The sequence below is a fragment of the Pezoporus occidentalis genome, unplaced genomic scaffold, assembly GCF_034315485.1.
Source record: "Pezoporus occidentalis ecotype Australia unplaced genomic scaffold, CSIRO_AGI_Poc_V1 ctg149, whole genome shotgun sequence".
NCBI classification, from domain to species: Eukaryota; Metazoa; Chordata; class Aves; order Psittaciformes; family Psittacidae; genus Pezoporus; species Pezoporus occidentalis.
Genome location: NW_026913305.1, coordinates 1,135,318 through 1,155,194, shown reverse-complemented (window position 1 = coordinate 1,155,194; position 19,877 = coordinate 1,135,318). Strand labels below are relative to the sequence as shown.

The following is a 19,877-nucleotide window of genomic DNA, read 5'->3' as shown; positions in this document are numbered from 1 at the left end:
CAAGCCTAAAGCACTGAAATGAGTAATCAATTTTTGCCTTGCCTGCTACATGTGGCAAAAAAGGTGACAACAAAATTGGCAGCCAGGGTTGGGCTTCTCATTAATGTGGATGCTTGCTCTGCTGGACTTGTATTGCTTAAAACACTAATCTGTAAATTCCACTAGTGCAAATAATAAATGAAAACTGTTACAACACATCTTGGGGTTTCACTTGGAGCCCTGTAAAAGATGTACCCGGTCGAAGGACTGGTAAATTAGATGTAAATTTCAATGCATATTTTAGATTAACATTTGAGATTAGCTGCAGAGCCCACTCAGTACTGACATATTTGGAATCCTTTCAGCACCATATATTGCTCAACATTAAGAGAATGAGAAAATTATAGACCTGTACTAAATGGGATTGAATAGACAAAGCTCCCAGGTATTTGCTCAGCGGCTCTTCTGTACCAAAGTGGAAAATGGTCAGCATTAAAAATGTTCTCCTTATCTTCAGCTGTCAGGAAATCTCTTGAGAAGGAAGAGAGAGAAAGAAAATACTTATTGTTTGTTGTATGGCACAAAGTAATTTCTATCTTTGGAAGACAAGAAAAAAACAAAATGCAATATTTTAGGAAAAACAATGGTTTGTGCCAATTTCTCTAATACTGTTTGTTCAACAAAAGGGTTAATTTTAGCCCCTAATAATTATTTGTGACACTTGCAATTGCTTTTGTTGTGAAAGATGGAAAAAGTAGTAAGAAAATAGCGCCTCTAAGTACCACTAAAAACATTTCTATTGATGTGTACAAATAAAAATGCTTAGTCTAAAAAGTCTTTTTCTCTGAGCACAGTGTAAGAACTAGGAACTTTACAAAGTGGAAAAGGCACTGGAGATTTGGTAGTTCGTTGCCACTGGCATTCACTCTTACGCAATGAAACAAAGTAATTTAACAACCTAATTTCCAAATAATCTGCAATTGAAAGTTTGCATTAGTGAAAAGAGTATGGTCTCCACACTGTTGCTCTAGTTTCCTGTCTGACAGTAACAAATTGCTGTGCTGTTGATTTCACCTGTCAGGCTACTCAGGCTACAACAGTTCCTTGTGATCTGATAAGCACATATAAATTTATATTCAATACACCTAGTTTATCATAAACATCAAGTACAGATTTTCTTCTGCATTCATGATGCATATAGATTTGCCTGACACTATCAAACTGGTGCCTGGAAAAGTCATTAATTATGGGACCTTATTTTATTAATCTCCATTTTAAAAAACCTGTACCTCCAACTAGATTACATCTTCTCCCAGCAAAATTGGAAACTCCTGAATGGTGAGATCTCCTGATTAGCTTCACCATATCCTCTACTGTGACTTGGTTTTATTTCAACACCAAAAAGATTTTCATAACAATGATGCAAAATTCCTGAAAAAGCCTACAGATGGGATAATAAAATTGAAAGAAAAAAAAGTGATCCTCATCTGCAGATGTAGCATATTAATAACTCTGCTCTGAAGAATAAAGATATGATGCAAACCCTAAGGGACTAGGCAGAGAGTAAATGTATGGGCTACAGGTGTAAAACAGCTCATTGTTCCAACTGTTCCAGCTGAAGAAAGAATCTAAGGGATCCCATAACATCTTTCAAACTGGTTCTATGTATTTCAGTATGCCAGTGTAAAACCCTGGAAAAACAGTAAATGGGCTTCCTAAAACTGAACATTTTCCTTCTTTTCTCCTACTGCTGCCAAATACAGCTTTGTTACTTACTGATTAGTAAGCTGCTCTGGACCCACAAACAGGTTGATACGAGATAGTCCAGTCCGTGTTCCAAGGAAGGCAACTTCCACTCCCTTGTCAGAGTTCCTGAAATATAGCAGAACAGAAGCAAAGATGATGTTTCTAGACAGTAAACAGATAAAGCTATATTACTGTTAACAGAGAGTACAAGTGTACACATTTTGAGAGAGACTAATCTTTAAACATTTTTTTTTTTTTTTTTAAATGCTGGGGTTTAAGTTAAACTCGTGGTTTCTGGAAAACATACAATGTAGAAATGCTATATATACCAAGAGTCACTATAAAGTGAAAGACAGTAAATTTGGTAGGTAGGATTCATGAGGAGAAACTTATATGGAAGTCATAGAATAAAAATGTGTGGCATAGCTATGTACCAACTATTTAATAATCACTGGCAACCAGGGACTTAAGATGGGCTGGAATTCCAGATCTTGCTCCCAGTACATTCAATACTTCTGTCATACATATATTATTCAAGTCATAGAATCACAGAATAGTTAGGGTTGGAAAGGACCTTAAGATCATCTAGTTCCAGCCTCCACCACCACAGGCAGGGACACCTCTCATTAAACCATGTCACCCAAGGCTCTGTCCAACCTGGCTTTGAACACCACCAGGGATGGAGCATTCACAACCTCCCTGGGCAACCCATTCCAGTGCCTCAGCACCCTAACAGGAAAGAACTTCTTCCTTATATTCAACCTAAACTTCCCCTGTTTAAGTTTTAATCCATTACCCCTTGTCCTGTCACTACATTCCCTAATGAACAGTCCATCCCCACCATCCCTATAGGGCCCCTTCAGATACTGGAAGGCTGCTATGAGGTCTCCATGCAGCCTTCTCTTCTCCAGGCTCAACAGCCCCAACTTTCTCAGCCTGTATTCATACAGGAGGTGCTCCAGTCCCCTGATCAGCCTCGTGGCCCTCCTCTGGACTTGTTCCAACAGTTCCATGTCCTTTTTATGTTGAGGACACCAGAACTGCACACAATACTCCAGGTGAGGTCTCACAAGAGCAGAGTAAAGGGGCAGGATCACCTCCTTTGACCTGCTGGTCACTCTCCTTTTGATGCAGCCCGGGATATGGTTGGCTTTCTGGGCTGCAAGCGCACACTGAAGCTGGCTCATGTTCATTTTCTCATCAACCAACACCCCCAAGTCCTTCTCCACAGGGCTGCTCTGAATCTCTTCTCTGCCCAACCTGTAGCTGTGCCTGGGATTGCTCCGACCCAGGTGTAGGACCTTGCACTTGGCATGGTTAAACTTCATGAGGTTGGCATCAGCCCACCTCACAAGCGTGTCAAGGTCCCTCTGGATGGCATTCCTTCCCTCCATGGTATCAACCGAACCACACAGCTTGGTGTCATCGGAAAACTTGCTGAGGGCACACTCAATCCCATGGTCCATGTCAGTGACAAAGATGTTGAACAAGATCGATCCCTGAGGGACAGCACTTGTTACTGGTCTCCAGCCAGACATTGAGCCATTGACCACAACTCTGCATGTGGCCATCCAGCCAGTTCTTTATCCACCAAGTGGTCCATCCATCAAATTGATGTCTCTCCAATTTAGAGACAAGGATGTCGTGTGGGACAGTGTCGAACGCTTTGCACAAGTCCAGGTAGATGACATCAACTGCTCCATCAGTTCTGTAGCCCCATCATAGAAGGCCACCAAATAGGTCAGGCAGGATTTCCCCTCAGGGAAGCCCTGCTGGCTGTCACCAAGCACCCTGTTGATTTTCATGTGCCTTAGCATGCCTTCCAGGAGAATCTGCTCCAAGATTTTGCCAGGCACGGAGGTGAGACTGACTGCTCTGTAATTCCCCATGTCATCCATTTTCCCCTCCTTGAAAATAGGGGTTATATTATATTAGGTATGACCATTGCTCAAGAAAGCAAAAAGTAAGCTAGATTTAAATCAATGTAGCTGCCATCAGGATAGTCTTTAGCCTCTAGACCTTATGAAAAAAAAGTGGCACATAGCTCAGGCGCAGCTCTTACTGTGTTTTGTCAGTACCAAACTAGCTACTTTAAAACTAGTTCTTGTATGGGTACAAGAACTTCAGGCATATTACCGGGACCATAGTCTTGGCCATCTTGCTGTCTCATACTTCATTCTTCAAAAAATGTCCTGTCTCATTTATGTAAGTCAAAACATGAAAGGGGATCAAAAGTCTCCTATCAGCATCTCTCCACAGCTGTGTTCCTTGTGTTTACTGCATCTGTTATTTCATTGTGCAGGAGGATTCAAAGAATCCTTAAACCTCTATATAAATTCAGCAATGTCTACAACATATTAGCATGCAACAATTTCTTTATCTTCTAAGTGGAGAGTGGCTAATCCTTAGTTTGATGACTCAGACCTTATCACATTGATTTTACTCTTTCAATATGAGTATGTGCTTCACAGCAATATATATTTTCATTCAACTTTAAAATTGTTCAAATTTAGCAAAATATAATAAGGATACTCCCCAGAATTGCCCTTCAACCACATTACTTCATGCAAGCTACTAATCTCAACACTTGTTTTCTCTAATATATCTCACATTTTGTTACTTAACACCTTCGTACATCATAAAATAAATGAAGTAAAGCAAACTCGAAAAAGGAGGAGTTAATCCTGATTATCTGTAACAGGAACCTAGATTCTAGTCAGTTCTGGAAAACAACCAAACTAACCAACCAACCAACCAAAAGAATTAAATATATTATTTACTTTACTAGTGCAAGTTTTTCCATATATAATTTGCTTTGAGACAAATTACCAATCCCATCAACAAATTTGGTAAATTTTTCATTATATTTCTCAGTTACTCTAAACTGCTTGTTAGAAATACTTAAAACTATAAGTCGCAGATAGAATGCAATTTCATTAGTTATATCAGGTAGTCTTACAAGTAACCATTGTTATGTACACATAACACTTAACACTGAACTCAAAATTAGTGGTATTTAGGATCAGATGGCTAATATAACATTTTCATTCATATTAGGATTTCTTACATTCACAAACATAACTATTAAAGATGTAGCCATGAATGACACATAATGACCAACATAAAGCTTGCTTACTCTGATTTATTTAATGCTAGACTGGTCCAATAAGCTTCAATTGGTGCACTCACAACTGCATCAAACAGCACTTCCTGGATCAATTCTTTATCACCTATTACAATATATTAAAATCAGTAAACATATGTGCATATAAAGTGGAACTTTTTTAGATGAGTAAATAATTCTTTATACTGTACTATGTTTAATCTGTGATATGCATTCAAAATTTGTGCGCTATTAAACATTTACTATGTAATATTACATAGTATTTTACCACAATACAGTTTTTTTTTGTATCATTTCAGTGCACTGACAAAAATTTTAGGTTAAAACAAAAAAAAAAAAAAATTCTTTACTTCATGCAACGCATTCATGTACTTATTATCTAATGCTCACATTTGTATATGACAGGACTAACTAAAACAATTAGGTCTACTAACAGCCACAGAAGCTCTACATTTCTGCAAATAGACAAAACATACACTTATCTGTCTGATGGTTTGTTTGGTATTCTGCTTTACAGTTCAGAAATGCTAATTGCATACACATTCTCCCCAAAATACTCGTGAAATATTTGGCATATTCTTTAGAAGCATGATCCAAGGCTTGATTCAGACCAATCATGTTAAACTTACAAAAACAGATGGAGTGATAATGTTGCACAGTATAGCTACACCATCTGAACAGAAACTTGGAAACTTGGTTCAGGCATATTGTTTACTGGAAAAGTCAGTCATCAATATCTTTATTGATACACTGGAAAGAGTTCAAAACCAAATGAAATTCCAAAGTGACAACAGCCAAGCAATCCAATCTTAACTTATCACTGTTTAAGTTGTTTTGCATTTTGTAGGAAGTTCAGTGCAACATTTTAGCTGGAGTAAAGCCTACTACACGTGTATTCAACAAAATACTTGCATTGGAGCAATGGCTCTTTTCCTGTGAGGTAGCGTTTAATTGCTTCTAGCTGAGTCATTTGACGGTGTTCAGGATGTAAGTCAGTGTTGCAATAGGACCTGTGAACATGTTGTCAAAGCATTAAGATGTTAATATGTATAAGCATGGTTTCTCTTTGTCTTTGAACATAAAGAATTTGGCTTAGCAAGCACAAACAATATGAAAGCAAGAAGGATAACAAACACAAATTTCATGCTTTGTTTAAGGCTTACCACTCATCTGCTAAAGATACATCAGGGTGTTCTAAATCATGCAAACCTGTAACAGGAATAATAAGGGGTTATTTAGGGAACAGTCTGGGTAACAGATGGTTATTTACATACACTCCATAACATAAACTCTTACTTCTTGGAAAGTGCATTATTACCACAACATAATAAATCACAGTAAACTATGTTCAAGTACACTTCAGGGTCTAACAAACTGGCAAAAGCCAACTAAATCATATCTAAAAATGAAAAGGTAGGAAAACCTTTTTTTTTGTGCTGTTACGTTTTACTCATACAAATTACTCATATGATACATTTGAAGTTTAGAAGAAAACTTGAGCAAAGGAAATACACAATGGTAACTGTCTCCTACTCATACTCCCTTGCTCTATTTGCCTAGTAAAGTTCTTTATGCTAAAATACATACTTCGCATTTCATGAAAGTTGTTCTCTTTAGAAGAAAAAAGTCTTTAAAAAGAATAATTCCCTCAAAACCTAATTACACAGCACACGAACACAAACAGCAACTTAAAGGATTGTTCAGAATAGGTTTATTGTACTAACAGGTCATGCAAACACTTGTAAATAAGAACTATATCATTAATTATATAGCTCAATAAAAATGTACTTTGGCAATTTTTAAAACTCTTAAAACACTTGTCAATAGACAATAACCAAACAGGATTTTGAAGGCAGGGTCTGGGTTTAACCCCCAGAGTACATAATAAACAAGGACAGAGCTACACTGATTCAGGAAAGCAGAGGAGTCAAAACTAAAACTATAATTAGAACCCTTGGAAAGGACAGTGAGGTGTCAGTGACAGAGAATCAGTGAAGAGTGGAAGAAAAGAACCAATAACAGCTATGTTAACATTTCTGGTGCTGCACCCACGAGGAAACATCAGACAAGACTGTCTGAGATGATGGTTGGTGAAAGAAAACAGGTAAAAGGGACGTTTGGAACAGTTTGGAGAATAAGCAGCTCCAAGTCTCCTGCTGTGCTCTCTTTCTATCTAGACATGTATTTGCTGTGCAAGGGACTCAAACTTCAAAGCATTTATTTTTAAATCTCTCCTGGGTACAGGAACATATTCATGTCCCAAAATGCAGCTGAGGAACAAATGCCTGAAGAAATTAACTGTCTTATTTAACAGCACTGACAAAACAAGAAGCAGAATTAGAAACGGAGACTTCAGTATAACATCAGGAAGCATTCCTCTATTGAAACATTTTTTGCTCAGTAACTGCTAAAACTTCTTAACCCATTTTTCTCTCTTCTGAAATGCCTCTTCCTTCACCCTCAGGAACCTTTTATTTTGATCTCGTTGTCAAACTACTTTATCACCACTCACAGTTGATGCCTCCAGTCATTTTAATCGTGGACTTATCAAAAAGTAAAACCATAAAGACAGACAGTCCTTCCCCTGGCTGCTTCTGCTGTTAATATAAACATGCAAAATGTAAATCCCTGTAGACAAAGTAGTTACAGCTCTGAAAAAGTTTATAATGTATAGCCTGAACAAAAAAGCCAGAACCACTACAGTGCTCTTAGTGGTTGCTTCATTCAGAAAACACCACAAATGCTTAACATTGGACCCCGAGTGATTACCTGGTGGAACACTAAGAGAGGAAGACAGAAAATGATTCCCATCTAAAGAAGATTTACGAACAATGACTATGCTTAATAAAATGACGGAAAAAAATCCCATGAAGTAAGATATTTAAAAAAAAAAAATCTAATTACTTTACATAATCTGCAGACAAACACGCAAGCTTTAGGTCTACCAAACCAACAATAAAACTACTGTGTAAGCAACATGAGAAGGTAGGTATCTTACCTTCTTCTACTGTTACATTCCCTCTGAAGAAATATTTTCCATGTCCTCTCGAGAGAGCCACACCTAAACTGTGCAGAGAAATAAAGCAGACCTTGAAAACTGTGAGACAAACAGTAACAGACATTCAGAGCTATTTTAATTTCTAACATTGCCAGCTAGTGTACTGTGATTAACTTTAAAACTGTTTGTTTCAAAACCCTCACTGATCATATATATTCAACTGGCTGCTTCAATGCTGTTTCAGTTCTGATGTGCCTGTAACAATTGGTTGTATTTACGTGTGCTTAGAGGTGCTCTAAACCATTATCCTCTGGCAAACTAATAAACGAGCTCCTCTCAGCTCACTGCTGTTCACCCAGCATGAGGTTTCTTCAGCTGAGCCTTCAACAGGGCCTTACAATGAGGGAGACATTTTTTTGCAAATCAGACTAAGCTCTTCAGAAAGAATGTAAGTATGGGAATCAGTGGAGCTACTGAGAGGAAAAGAACTTCATATGTGACAACATCATGAGTCCTCTTAGACTAATTTTTCTGTGTTTCACATTTTTAGCTAGTTTAACTTTTTTGCATTAACTCCAGCTTCATAAATTGTCAGCAGTTATATACCCAGTTTGGTCTGGTTTTCAGTCTCCCATTTAAACTATGCAAGTTTAATAAATTGGCTAGGGGATCCCATGCCTTTTCTTATTGAACAAATGCACAGAGTATCTTCTGGCATTCATTCATTCAAAGGGATTATATTGGTCTAGGAATCTGCCGATAATCAGTAACACTGGAAATACATGGGCTGATACTTTAAGTACATGTAGAGACATCAACTCCAAGAGTACACATGCCGCAATCAACAGCTCAATCTGGAAATGGGCTGAACAGTAAACATTTTTGACACTACAATGTATATCTTAATAAATCTTGCCCTGCTGTCTTCCTGAATCTGTACTCCTACCCATCAAAACTAGATACAGAAAAAAGCAAAACAGTTTTCCTACTATATTTCTGTCCTAAGAATCAGAACTTACTGTATGCATATATGTAGCCCCATATATATGTTTATCGAATAGGGTAAGAATCACATTGCCACAGAAAAAAAAAAACACAAACAAAAAAAGCACAAACAACAATAAAAAAATCCCAGAGACCTCACTGAGTTTTACCACCTGTGTGTGAATTTTAACAATAAACACATGCATTAGAGATCAGACAAATGTGCCTATGTGTAATGTATCTCAAGCTCTGTGAAATGGTTCCATTGAAGAAAATTTCAGTTGAGTATTGCAACTATAAGCTTCCTGCTTTAAGCGTAAGGTACAGTTAACGTTCTTTTATTAATGGATTATTTTTAATTCAAATATGAGCAATATGAAAAGTGACTTCCTGTCTTTCTTTTCATTTTTTTTCCTCCTAAGATGCATGCCAAAATAATATGGCTGACTTACTCAGTTTTTGTTATACAAATACACTGAAGGTAGTTCAGAGAAACAAAATATCCAAACCTCAAATTGGAAGTGAAATACGATCTCATTTTACATTACATTTTTGTTGTGGAAAAAAATCAAAATGGGGCTCAATATGTAGTTTCTTAAATGGATTATAGTATTTATAGCTCTCCAAGTACTTGCAAAAGCCTTTCGTTCAATGTAAACCTCAACTGAATATTTTTTTAATGAAACGTAAGCCATGACAAACACTGTGAGTTTGACTGTGTGAGCTTGCACAAACTTTCCATCCCTGGAAAAGCTTAAAAGCATGCTGGTAGGCTCCTTTTCCTTGCTATTTTCAGCATTGTCCAGGAATATTTCATTGTCAACTTTTGCTGATGAGCTTTCAATGAGTTCACAAGTTCTGTATAAATGCAAATTCAATGAGTCAGATGAAATGCCCATTTATTATGGTCAGCTCTACCTGAACGGAGTACCCTTGATGTCTGTATAATAGTAGTCATTTGTCATCACCAATACCCGCTTCTAGATTCAGAACAAGAAAGTCAGAAGGGGAGGGAGGAAGAAGTTAGTTTGCTATCAGAAATGTATAAAAGATCAAGTGGTTAGTCACTGATAAAATGACAATGTTTACATTCTGTGAGTGAAAAAAACATACTGCAGTGAATCATATTTATAGGAATCTTTAAAATTGTTTTAAAAAATGAACTGCTTGCTTTATACTTAGTTGGAATAATATCTTATACATTGTACCCCTTTATCCACTGTCTTCTTCACTTCCATTGAGAATTTCCCTGTTTTCCGATTGACCATTGCATTTCGGAGCTGAAATGAAAGGAAATGCACATCAATTCCTTTATTTGCATTTTCTGTAATTCTTTCAACTCTGAGCTCTCTGGTATACTCTTTTAGCCGAAGCAGCACTTAGTTTTCTTCATTTATTCATCCTCACTACACTCTGTACAACCCTCTTACAGATTTTATTATTGACTGCATATGCCAAGACTCCTGCCACACAACTTTAGGTAAGTTTTCAGCATTTCTCATAGTAAAATACCTCTTTGTGTACTAATCTGAATTTGACGAGGGATAAACAGTGTAACTGACTACTATTCTGCAGTTACTGCATAGAAAGATAAGGACTAAGTTCCCAACTGGATTTTGCTGATGTTAGACAAGGGCCCAGTGTTCAAATACATTGACAATTATACATATAATAACAAAGCATAAAAGAGAAACCCCCACTCAACCTACATTATTCCTTCTGCTTCTGCTCGATACCCTACATGGGGCTGCATCCTAAATTGCATCCTATCTGCATCAGAAATTAGAACTAGTAAAAGAATGACAGCCCATTTGATCAGTAACCTGTTTCAATAGCAGTACACAGCTTGCGCTCTGTGATTCCCTCGGATTGTCCACTGATGTCCAGGTGCCCTTTCAACATGACAAATATTACCTCTGTAATGGAAGCCCTAGGTCAGTCACAGCTTTAAGAATTGGCCTGGACCACTCCCTCTCAATTCATTCAAAAGACTTTTAAATCCCCTTCAAAACCAGGTTTCATTACCATATAAACCAAAACCTCAAAGCAGCTAGGGAAAAAAACAGAAAACAAATGAAAAAGGGTTTTTACACAGTGATCTACCTGCTGCTCTGCAAGTTAAGTCTGTTACTTTTTAGATTACCACAAACACCTCTTTTTAGTAATTTTTTTCTAGCCTCTACATGAGCTGCAGTCTCACAGATCTGAGCTGCAAAGTCCCTCACACACAACCTATAAAAAGTCTTCCCTCAGCACACCCATTTGCTCTCTAGGAAAGAAGAGCCTTCCTCCAAGAGGGTACCAGCTGACACAGCCTCTCTCTTAGCTGATCATGCCAGGATGATGAAGAGTAAAAAAATCCCAACTGTTTTGCAGTATCCCACACGACCCAGACACTGCTGGTCTGAGAGCAGGGTCTCTGGGCTGGAAGGGAAGAATGAAAAGACATGGGTTTTGAGAAATCTTCAGCCTTAGTGTTTTGATTTTGTTTTTTTACCAGTTCAGGACTCCAGGGAAGAAATAAGAAAGTTACCATGTAGCAGTCATACCACCCATATATGGAAACATTTTATTTGAATGCTTTTCGATGGAAGAAGTAATTCCTTTGCGTTTTGTGGTAAGAAGCACCTATAAATCTTTCACATGAAAATTCCACTATCACTGATCAATTCACACTCCCTCTTCAGGGATATTCAAAATGCAGAATAATATTGACAAAATTTTTATGTCTCTTCTATTGCTTGTCTAAACATAATTTTGGACATTGTGTTCTTGCTGAATAAACATCTCCTGTTCTCCAGTACTTGCCCAATTGCCAAACTGGGCAATTCAGTCAGATTTTAATGAAAAACTGAAGATAGCTGTATCAGTGCACTCTGCAGGCTTTCCAAGTTAGTATGGAATGAAGAGAACGGCCAAACTTGGCAGTGAAGTATCTGGTTTTATTCTCATGAACAAGTTGAGTGTGGCTGACCTATCAAAAACTGCAAACTTTGCAGCTCTTTAAATTTAATTCTAGGGCATCCAGACTTGAATTAACAGTCCTACTCTTCTGTCAGTGAGTGTAAAAGAAAAATTTTTAGCTGGAGGCCTGTATAAAGTAAAGCATATATTTTACTGCAGATTTTTTTTAACAATACATAATAAGCAATTCTGGAAATAGTTTCCTATTTTAAGTTTTGTGGTTTTGGACTTGGAGAGCTGGTCTTAATTAACCATCTACTTTCTAACATTTACAGAACAGTTCAATTTATCTTTAACATGGTTTTCATTTTTCTCCTATTGGTGCCTGCAGTTGTCTAAGACCCATTCCTCCCACAAGCCTCAGGCAAGTCATAGATTTACAAAAAGGGCCTCTAAACTCTCAGTAGTGTTTAAGATCAAGTCTGCATGTGGGATTTAAAGTCTTACTTTTCTTCTTCTTTTTTTTCCTTGCTGTGATTACATTTCTTGGCTTTGTAATCTGGTTTCTCGGCTCTTCTGCAGTTTCATCTCCCTCCTCAAATGCATAAAATAAGTACTGCCTCAGTTGGCTTCAAGCCCCAAAATATTCATTCATGGTCTTTTTTATTTGGAAAAAAATATTGCATTCAGGTAGAAATTATAATAATAAGAACTTTAAGAAGTTAGTTAATGAGAAAAATGGTTTTGTCCAATCTATCTGAATCTCTTTGGTACTGTGCATTCCCAGACTTTGCTGGAAGACACAGTTTAATAAGCTGATGCTAAGATTTCTATTTCTAGTAAAATGCAGTAACAGCAAGATAGCAGGTACTGTTAACCTGGAAAATGATCTGATAAATATATATTTACACTGACTCTATTTCAAAGTGAAAAAAAATCTAACCTTAGGTCTGCCACCGTTTCCTTACTGGATGATTAGAGAAAGCCCATTTCTTTACCTCTTCTGAGCAATATGTATTACTCCTTCAACTAAATATCTTCCAATCAATTTCTAAAAACCCAGTTTCACTGTTATAGTATGACATCACTCTATATTCTTGGAAAACTATGTAGCCATTAAATTTATGTGGTAAAAAGTAAGAAAATACCTTAATCAGCTACCACATAAGTGATCCGTGGGAGGAAAATACACCAGTAGTAGCCTATGTTATTAAAAGCAGCTACGTGAATACATTGATTCTTTCCCTCTACAGTTGAATAAACAATGCTTTACTACCCAAGCTTGGAAAAAATCAAGATTGGCAAATCTAGGGCCTTGGGTGAAGCACAGCCACATGTAGCTCTCAAGTCAATAATTTACTTCACAAAGTTTTAAGTCTCTTACAGAATATTTACCATTTTCACTCAAAAATAACATTAAGGAATCACTTATTACAGAAGATTAACAAAAATAACCTACATTTTTGGACACTCATTTGGACACTCACATCACAAAAGTTTCATAAATAGATGGATTTCACTACAGTAATCTACAGAACTTCCCTCAAATTCCATTTTCATTCTAGCTCTAATGCCAACAACTTTGCCTGTAGCTCCAATATTACTTTATTTCGCATCTTCTATTTTACTCTTCTATTAGTGTTTCTGACCATCAGCCCCTCTGCAGGTCTTAGTAACATGATACAAATGACTTACATATTATTTCACGTGAAAACAAACTTGTAATGACATACCTCACTTTTAAAAATAGTTGTAAAAATATTATTTGTTTGACATTGCATTTTTTCTACTTAGATATATGCATGAAGGTCTCCACTTCTGTGTCATTGCTGAAGTATTAGGACAACATTTGGAATGTTAACACATTTTTCTAGAATATTTAACTTGCTGTTTTTTTCAGATAACACTTGGTCACTACTCAACAAACACCAGATGTGTAGGCTGTTTTACAAAACCTACCTATTGGTGGATTATTTATCAAAGAATGCCTGCTTATCCAGGCATGCACTAATGAATTATTAGCATTGATGGGTATTATTCAAGGAATTAACTAAAACTCTGAATTTCTACTAAAATATGATGAAAAATGGGGATTAAAACTTTAAAAATTAAGCAGAAAAGTATTTGGAAGATATAAAAATGGAAAAAAAAACAGATAAAAGACAAATAATAAAAATCATGAAGGTTTGAAAGCTGTACTTAACTACAGTGATAACATTTGAAAGGAGAGAGGAAAATTTTAAAGGTCATTTGCAGAGAACTGGTTGAGTAATACGTGATCAAAGATAAAAGGCAAGGTATAAAATATGAAGTCAATGTGATTCCAAGATTGCAGAAGGCTGCTACAGTATATGAAAATCTAATGAGGAAGCCTTAAATAGTGTACACATAGAAAACTGCACAAAGCTATAAAGAAACATTTTTAAAAGTTTGACTGCGCACTCCAACACAAAACTTTAAATAAGGAAGTAAGATGGCCTCCTAGGAGAGGATGAGGATAATCCATCACCTGATGAAACAGACATGGCTTAAAACATAAATGAACCGTTTCACTATTCACAAAGGGGGTGGAGAGAGGGAGGAACGTAAGATATATATTTTGTAAGGGAGAAAGAAAATATAGACTTATGTCAGAACAGGGATCAAGAAATTAGTACATCTGAAGACTGACAAGACTCCAGGGACAGTCGTACGTGATCCATCCCAGATTTCAGAAGGACATGACAAAGTAAACATGGAAACCTTCAGTGGATATATTCAAAACCTCTCTGGAAAAGCAGAAGTACAAGGGACTTGAGAGAAGCTAACAAAGTATTGATATTTGAGAAGGGATTGAGGAGACATCTATGAAAAATACAGACACGAAGTCGTGACTTTAGCAGTAGGGGACCTATGGGAAAAACTAAATTACAGGACAGAAAAGGGGAACACCTGGAAAGTTACAATTTAATTAAGGACAGTCAGCACCGATTCACACAAAACGAATCATGCCTAACAAATCAGATTTATTGAGGAAGTAACAGAAAGACCAGGCAAAGGTTAAGCCATGGACATAAGGAAAGTTTTTGATACAGTACTGCAGAAAAGGCAAAGGCTGAAAGGTAAGAGTGAACTACAGAGTAGATGGAGCACTGAAAAATTAGTTTAACGGAATGGACTGTGTGCATAACAGCTGATAGGTATAGAACACATGCTTCTGCAGCTACCCATATGTCTGAAATTAGGAGTTTGAATCTGTGCTCAGAACAGAGGTCAAAGAATCTAATTTTGCTTATTCGCCTGATGTTTTTTAGATTTTGTACATTAAGGAGAACAGCTCTCATTACTTACATTAAGGAAAGAGGGAACTCATGGAAAGAAGTTAAAAATCATTCCTTCATTTCAGTTTCAGCAGTTGTCTGTGCCAGTCCTAAAGAGATATTCTATTCCCTTCTCTAGCACTATGCAAAAATACACAATGGGATGGATGGAGAATGCAAGGGTACTGAGCTTTATCGAAGATACAGAGTCTCTGTTTGCAGTAAATGCATATGTAAGGAAGAATCAATACAAACCAGTTATAAAATTCTGAATGAAGGGGCTATTGCCTTTTCCTTTCTGAAAGCAGTCCTCTCTAATGACTACTTAAACAGTTTCCAGGTAGTGGGATGCAACAATGTCTTCTGACAGGGTTTTTAAACACATCACTTACCACATCATCTCTGTCTTCCCACTCAACCTCAGACAGATCCACACTACTGTAGTTGGGCTTTCTTCGTTTCTTCCCCTCTTCATACTGGCATAAAAAAGGTGAAATACTTAGCACATCCTGGTTTATATGTATATAGATTTTTCACCAGAACATGTTAAAAATTTGATGGATTCATGCTGATTGTACATAATACACATAACAGTAGGCAGTTTAACTCCTACAAAGTACACCATATTGCTTCATGAGTGTTATCCGTGTACTAAAAACCAACACCACACGATTATTTGTACGATCTCTTGCCGTAATACAAAGCTTTTCTTGATGGACGCACTGGAATTCAAACCTGGCAGTTGTATGTTCTTCTCCCCACATGGAAAACACATGAAACCTTGCTCTTCTAGTTTATGTGAAATGTCTCAAACTAGCTCTTTCAGCTGTACAGGAAGTGATATTTACTATAATCTTATCAACAAAATGTTTACCCGTTTCTCTTTAAACAAGATAAGATGCAAGTCTTGGGAAGTATGGTGTTAACATTTGCTGATACTACATTTTAACTACAACTTCATGGGAGAAAAAGTAACAGTAATGATAATTTATGTGATTTTATCACTAGACACTGTTACGCTGTAAATCACAAACATTTAAAACATTTTAGTGACAAATTGATTTGACACCAAGGTGTTTATAACATAGGAAATTCTGCCCTCTGCTGCACATTGAAAATCAGAGAGCCAACTAGCGTAACAACAAAAACCTTGCTTGGTGGAAGAAGAAAAAAAAGTATTTAAAAAGATCTATGAATAAAGAATCTGAATGGTTAAGAAAAATTATGATAATTTGTTTGAAAAAAATAAAGCTGGGAGAGGATCAACATAATGTGAATGTGGTCTTTTATCTCTTACGATGCGTATAAACAGGAGGGAAAACCACAAGTCTTTCTATGAAGTATGACAGGAGCCATTGGGATACTGTGAGGAATCCCCAAATTGCTCTTGTGAATCCCCAGCAAAAGCATCATAGAAGCATAGAAAATGCACCTGTAAGGCAGTATATATAGCCAATTCTCCTCCCTCAGGGCAGGACCAACTATACTATAAACCAAACCTGTCAGTATTTGAAACAGCCAATTTATCACTGGGGCCACTGGTGCAGGAACTTTCAATCACATTCTGCAGATTACAGAGAAACAAGAAAGGCCAAAGAAAAACTTGCTCTCTGAGCATTAAGGTCATTCCCATCCTGACTTTTCTCTTCTGTAAATTAAAAGATTCGGACGTGAATCCACAGTTGATTTTGTAGACCACAGTATTTAAAGCCAGGGATGACAAAATCTTCCTGAAGAACAGCAAACTTTTAAAAATACTGACTATTGGAAAAGAGATTTTGTGATATTGGTAGCACTTTAAAGTTTCTTCCAGCACAGGCTTCACTGAACCTCCTTAATTGTTGCTCATAACAACTTGGATACTTCAATTATTCCTAAGATTATTATTTCGGGAATGTGGAATAAAATCCTGACTCAATTAGCATTCTTCTTTTGAACAACAAAAAATGCTAGCAACTTTCTTGGTGTAAATCTTAGACTAAGTTCTGAGAATTCATGCAGATGCAATTGAAAAGTACTTTCAGGTGCTTTTTCTTGCCCCTTCTTCTCCACTAGAAGCCACAATTCTTGTAACAACAAGGTTATTTACTTCTGGGCTAATGGTATTCAACAGATGGGCAGAGAAATGTAAAGAATTTCAGCACATGCTTATACACTAGACTGTGAATTCAAGCAGCTCAGCACGACCATTAATTCTTGCTACATGACAGCTTTGATATTGAAGGTGATAACTATATCCAAATACTAAAGTACAAAATTTGCAGCCAATATAGTTAGCAAGAATAAAATATGAGAGGATAACATCCGGTTCATTAGCAGGGCTTGATTTTTTGTAGCTAATGTTTTGCAAGCCTTTCATTATGGCTGCAGCTATATCAACATTATCTTTTATCTCTACTAGAAGTAACTATGTCTACTCTCTGCAGCTGCACCAATTAACTAAGCAAATCTTTGATCTGTTTTAATCCTTCTAGTATAGAAATGGTTACAGGCAAGCTCTGAAATACTGAGACCTGAAAAATGTTTCATAGAAGTTAGCTGGGATCATTTGAGTAGAGCAAACAACTCCTGTACTGGTTCCAATATTTAATTACATCCTTACACACAGATGTTGAAGAGTTTCTGGGCTATACTGCATTTTCAGACACATGTGCAAATCCTTACTTATGACAATAGGAGTTGATCTTTTGTGTCTGACAGCAGAAGTAGGCTTCAAATAAAAGGCAAACCATTTGCATAATACTGGTTATGGGGTTTGTACCTATTTTAATCATACAGATTCCACACCTTGCACTCTAAGAGCAAAAACCAAAACCAAAAGCAATCAAAGGAAGAGCTGGATAAAACATTCAAAGTTCTGCAGCAAAGCCAGAATTGGAAGCATTCATGCCTTAAAATATGCAGAAACAAAGCCAAAATCCCAATACTCAAGCAAAGGTTAGGCTCTATAATCACTGAAAGGAACTGAAAGTGCAGTTCTTAAACACGTTTAGGACAGGAACTAGTAAAGTACTGAGATGCCTAAATCTTCAATTCAGCTATTATGCTTTAGGGGTATCATTCAAAATTCAGTAAGAGCAGATTTAAGTTATGGTGCAAAAAAAAAGATGGCAGGGAAAACAAAAAAAACTTCCAGCAAGGACAGAATACAAAAAAAAAAAAAAAGCAATTATTTCTACATCTGGGTAACTTTGCTCACAAATCTTATCCTCATGAAGATACTACCTTATTCCCATCAGTAAATTCACATATCTTTATGCTTATGTAACTAGGGCCTAAAACTTAAATGCTAGTGGATCAAATACAAAATACTTCATAACACTACTGTTCAACTGGCCATGCTTCTCTAGCTTCTTTCTAGTTTTATTGATTCATTAATTCCTTAGTAAAAGTTACACATGGACATAGAAGCAACTCATCAGCTTTTAAAACTGGCATTTGTCTGTATCTTTTTCTCCGGTAGCAAACCTAATCTTTTTATCTCTGAGACTACTGGGTTAAGTATAACATACTGATTGGAGGCTGAAGCCAAACCCATCTGCAAGATTACTACAAAGCACTGAAACAAGTTATTAAGAGATCCATTGGGAAAGATAGAAACTAGGATCTCTACCAAGTTACTCTGATTTAAGTGTATGAGGAAAAGAGTTAGATTTAAATTGTGTGCTGTTAATCTGCTTTGGCCAGTATAAAAAGTACAGTGATAATATGCAGCAGTTAACCTCCAAGAGAGCAGGGAGTGTAGGAGGAAAATTTTTAGCTATCATGACTGCAATACAAGAATCTTTTTGTCTGCTCAAAACTACATGATAGGTCCAGTGTATTTTTGTTTGTGGAAAAAAACACTGGAAACTATTTTGTTTGGTCATTAGAATGAGCTTTATCTTACTCAGTATCTTTTATTTGAGGCTTGGCCAAACTCTTATACCACTGGTTGATTCAAGCAACATGTGACAGGTACTGTTTAAAGACTGAGTCACATTTTTTCACCACCCCATATACAAGCATTTACATGTGCCATTATTAAACTCTCTGCTTTGATATTTTATTTCTTTATTTTTTTTTTTTTAACATGAGCAGTCCCAAACCATCTGCATTGAATGTGACCTGCCACGTGTTTATAAAGTCAGAGTGTAGCAATCTGATCACAGAGGGAGCAAGCTACATCTTAACAGCTGCAAGCCTTGGGTCTAAGGTGATTGGAGTTTCTCAGACAAGCTCCATCTGGATAATGGGGAGGCAGGAGAGAGGAAGTTGCTGTGATAACAGTCCTGGAAGTGTCAATAGATTTTAGCAAGCTTGCTTAGCCACACTTGCAGAATCATCTGTGAGAAAATATTATAGTGACAAAGTATGTACTAAATAACAACCAAAAGCTAAAGAGTTAAAATAATTCTAAAGGAAACCTCTTCATGGTCAAACTTCTATCCTATATACAAAAGAAAGGAATCAGGAACTAAAAAAATGCCTCCAATTTTAAAACATAGCATCAATTGATTAAGTTTCATCTTTTTGGATTAGTACTACAAAATTAGGATAATGCATTAATCTAAAAAGGATTTGGGAATTATCCCAATTCTTTTGTTTAGAAGAGATGAACTTGCACATATGCAAACATGTTTTGTTGAACTTGAATTCTACATAATTAAATACAAAATACAATTGCATGTAACTGACATCAAGCCATCCTGTAAAGGTATTCTTATCTCCAGTCTGATAGGAAAGGCTGAATGAACAAATGTATGAGGAAAAGCATCATTATCTAAAATGACACATTTTTGCATATGGTTTTAAATAAACAGATGCAGACTGAATACACAGTCATTACTGCAGTTCCCTGGTC

At 36.6% G+C, this 19,877-nt stretch overlaps 1 protein-coding gene across 4 annotated transcripts in view; it reads right to left on the bottom strand.

Annotated features, from left to right (window-relative positions):
• The window catches only part of CACNA2D3 (calcium voltage-gated channel auxiliary subunit alpha2delta 3), a 451,679-nt gene that overhangs the window by 84,363 nt on the left and 347,439 nt on the right, over positions 1-19,877 (bottom strand). For all 4 annotated transcript variants that reach the window (XR_009963200.1, XM_062610709.1, XM_062610710.1 and 1 more), the window contains 9 exons: positions 15,427-15,510; positions 10,040-10,111; positions 9,750-9,811; positions 7,848-7,915; positions 6,013-6,058; positions 5,762-5,859; positions 4,862-4,955; positions 1,756-1,851; positions 389-510 (listed from right to left, as the gene is read on the bottom strand). Coding sequence is in view for 3 of the 4 variants with exons in the window: in XM_062610709.1 (XP_062466693.1) it covers positions 389-510; positions 1,756-1,851; positions 4,862-4,955; positions 5,762-5,859; positions 6,013-6,058; positions 7,848-7,915; positions 9,750-9,811; positions 10,040-10,111; positions 15,427-15,510 (742 nt within the window). In the remaining variant the exon portion in view is untranslated. The remainder of the gene's footprint in view (positions 1-388; positions 511-1,755; positions 1,852-4,861; positions 4,956-5,761; positions 5,860-6,012; positions 6,059-7,847; positions 7,916-9,749; positions 9,812-10,039; positions 10,112-15,426; positions 15,511-19,877) is intronic.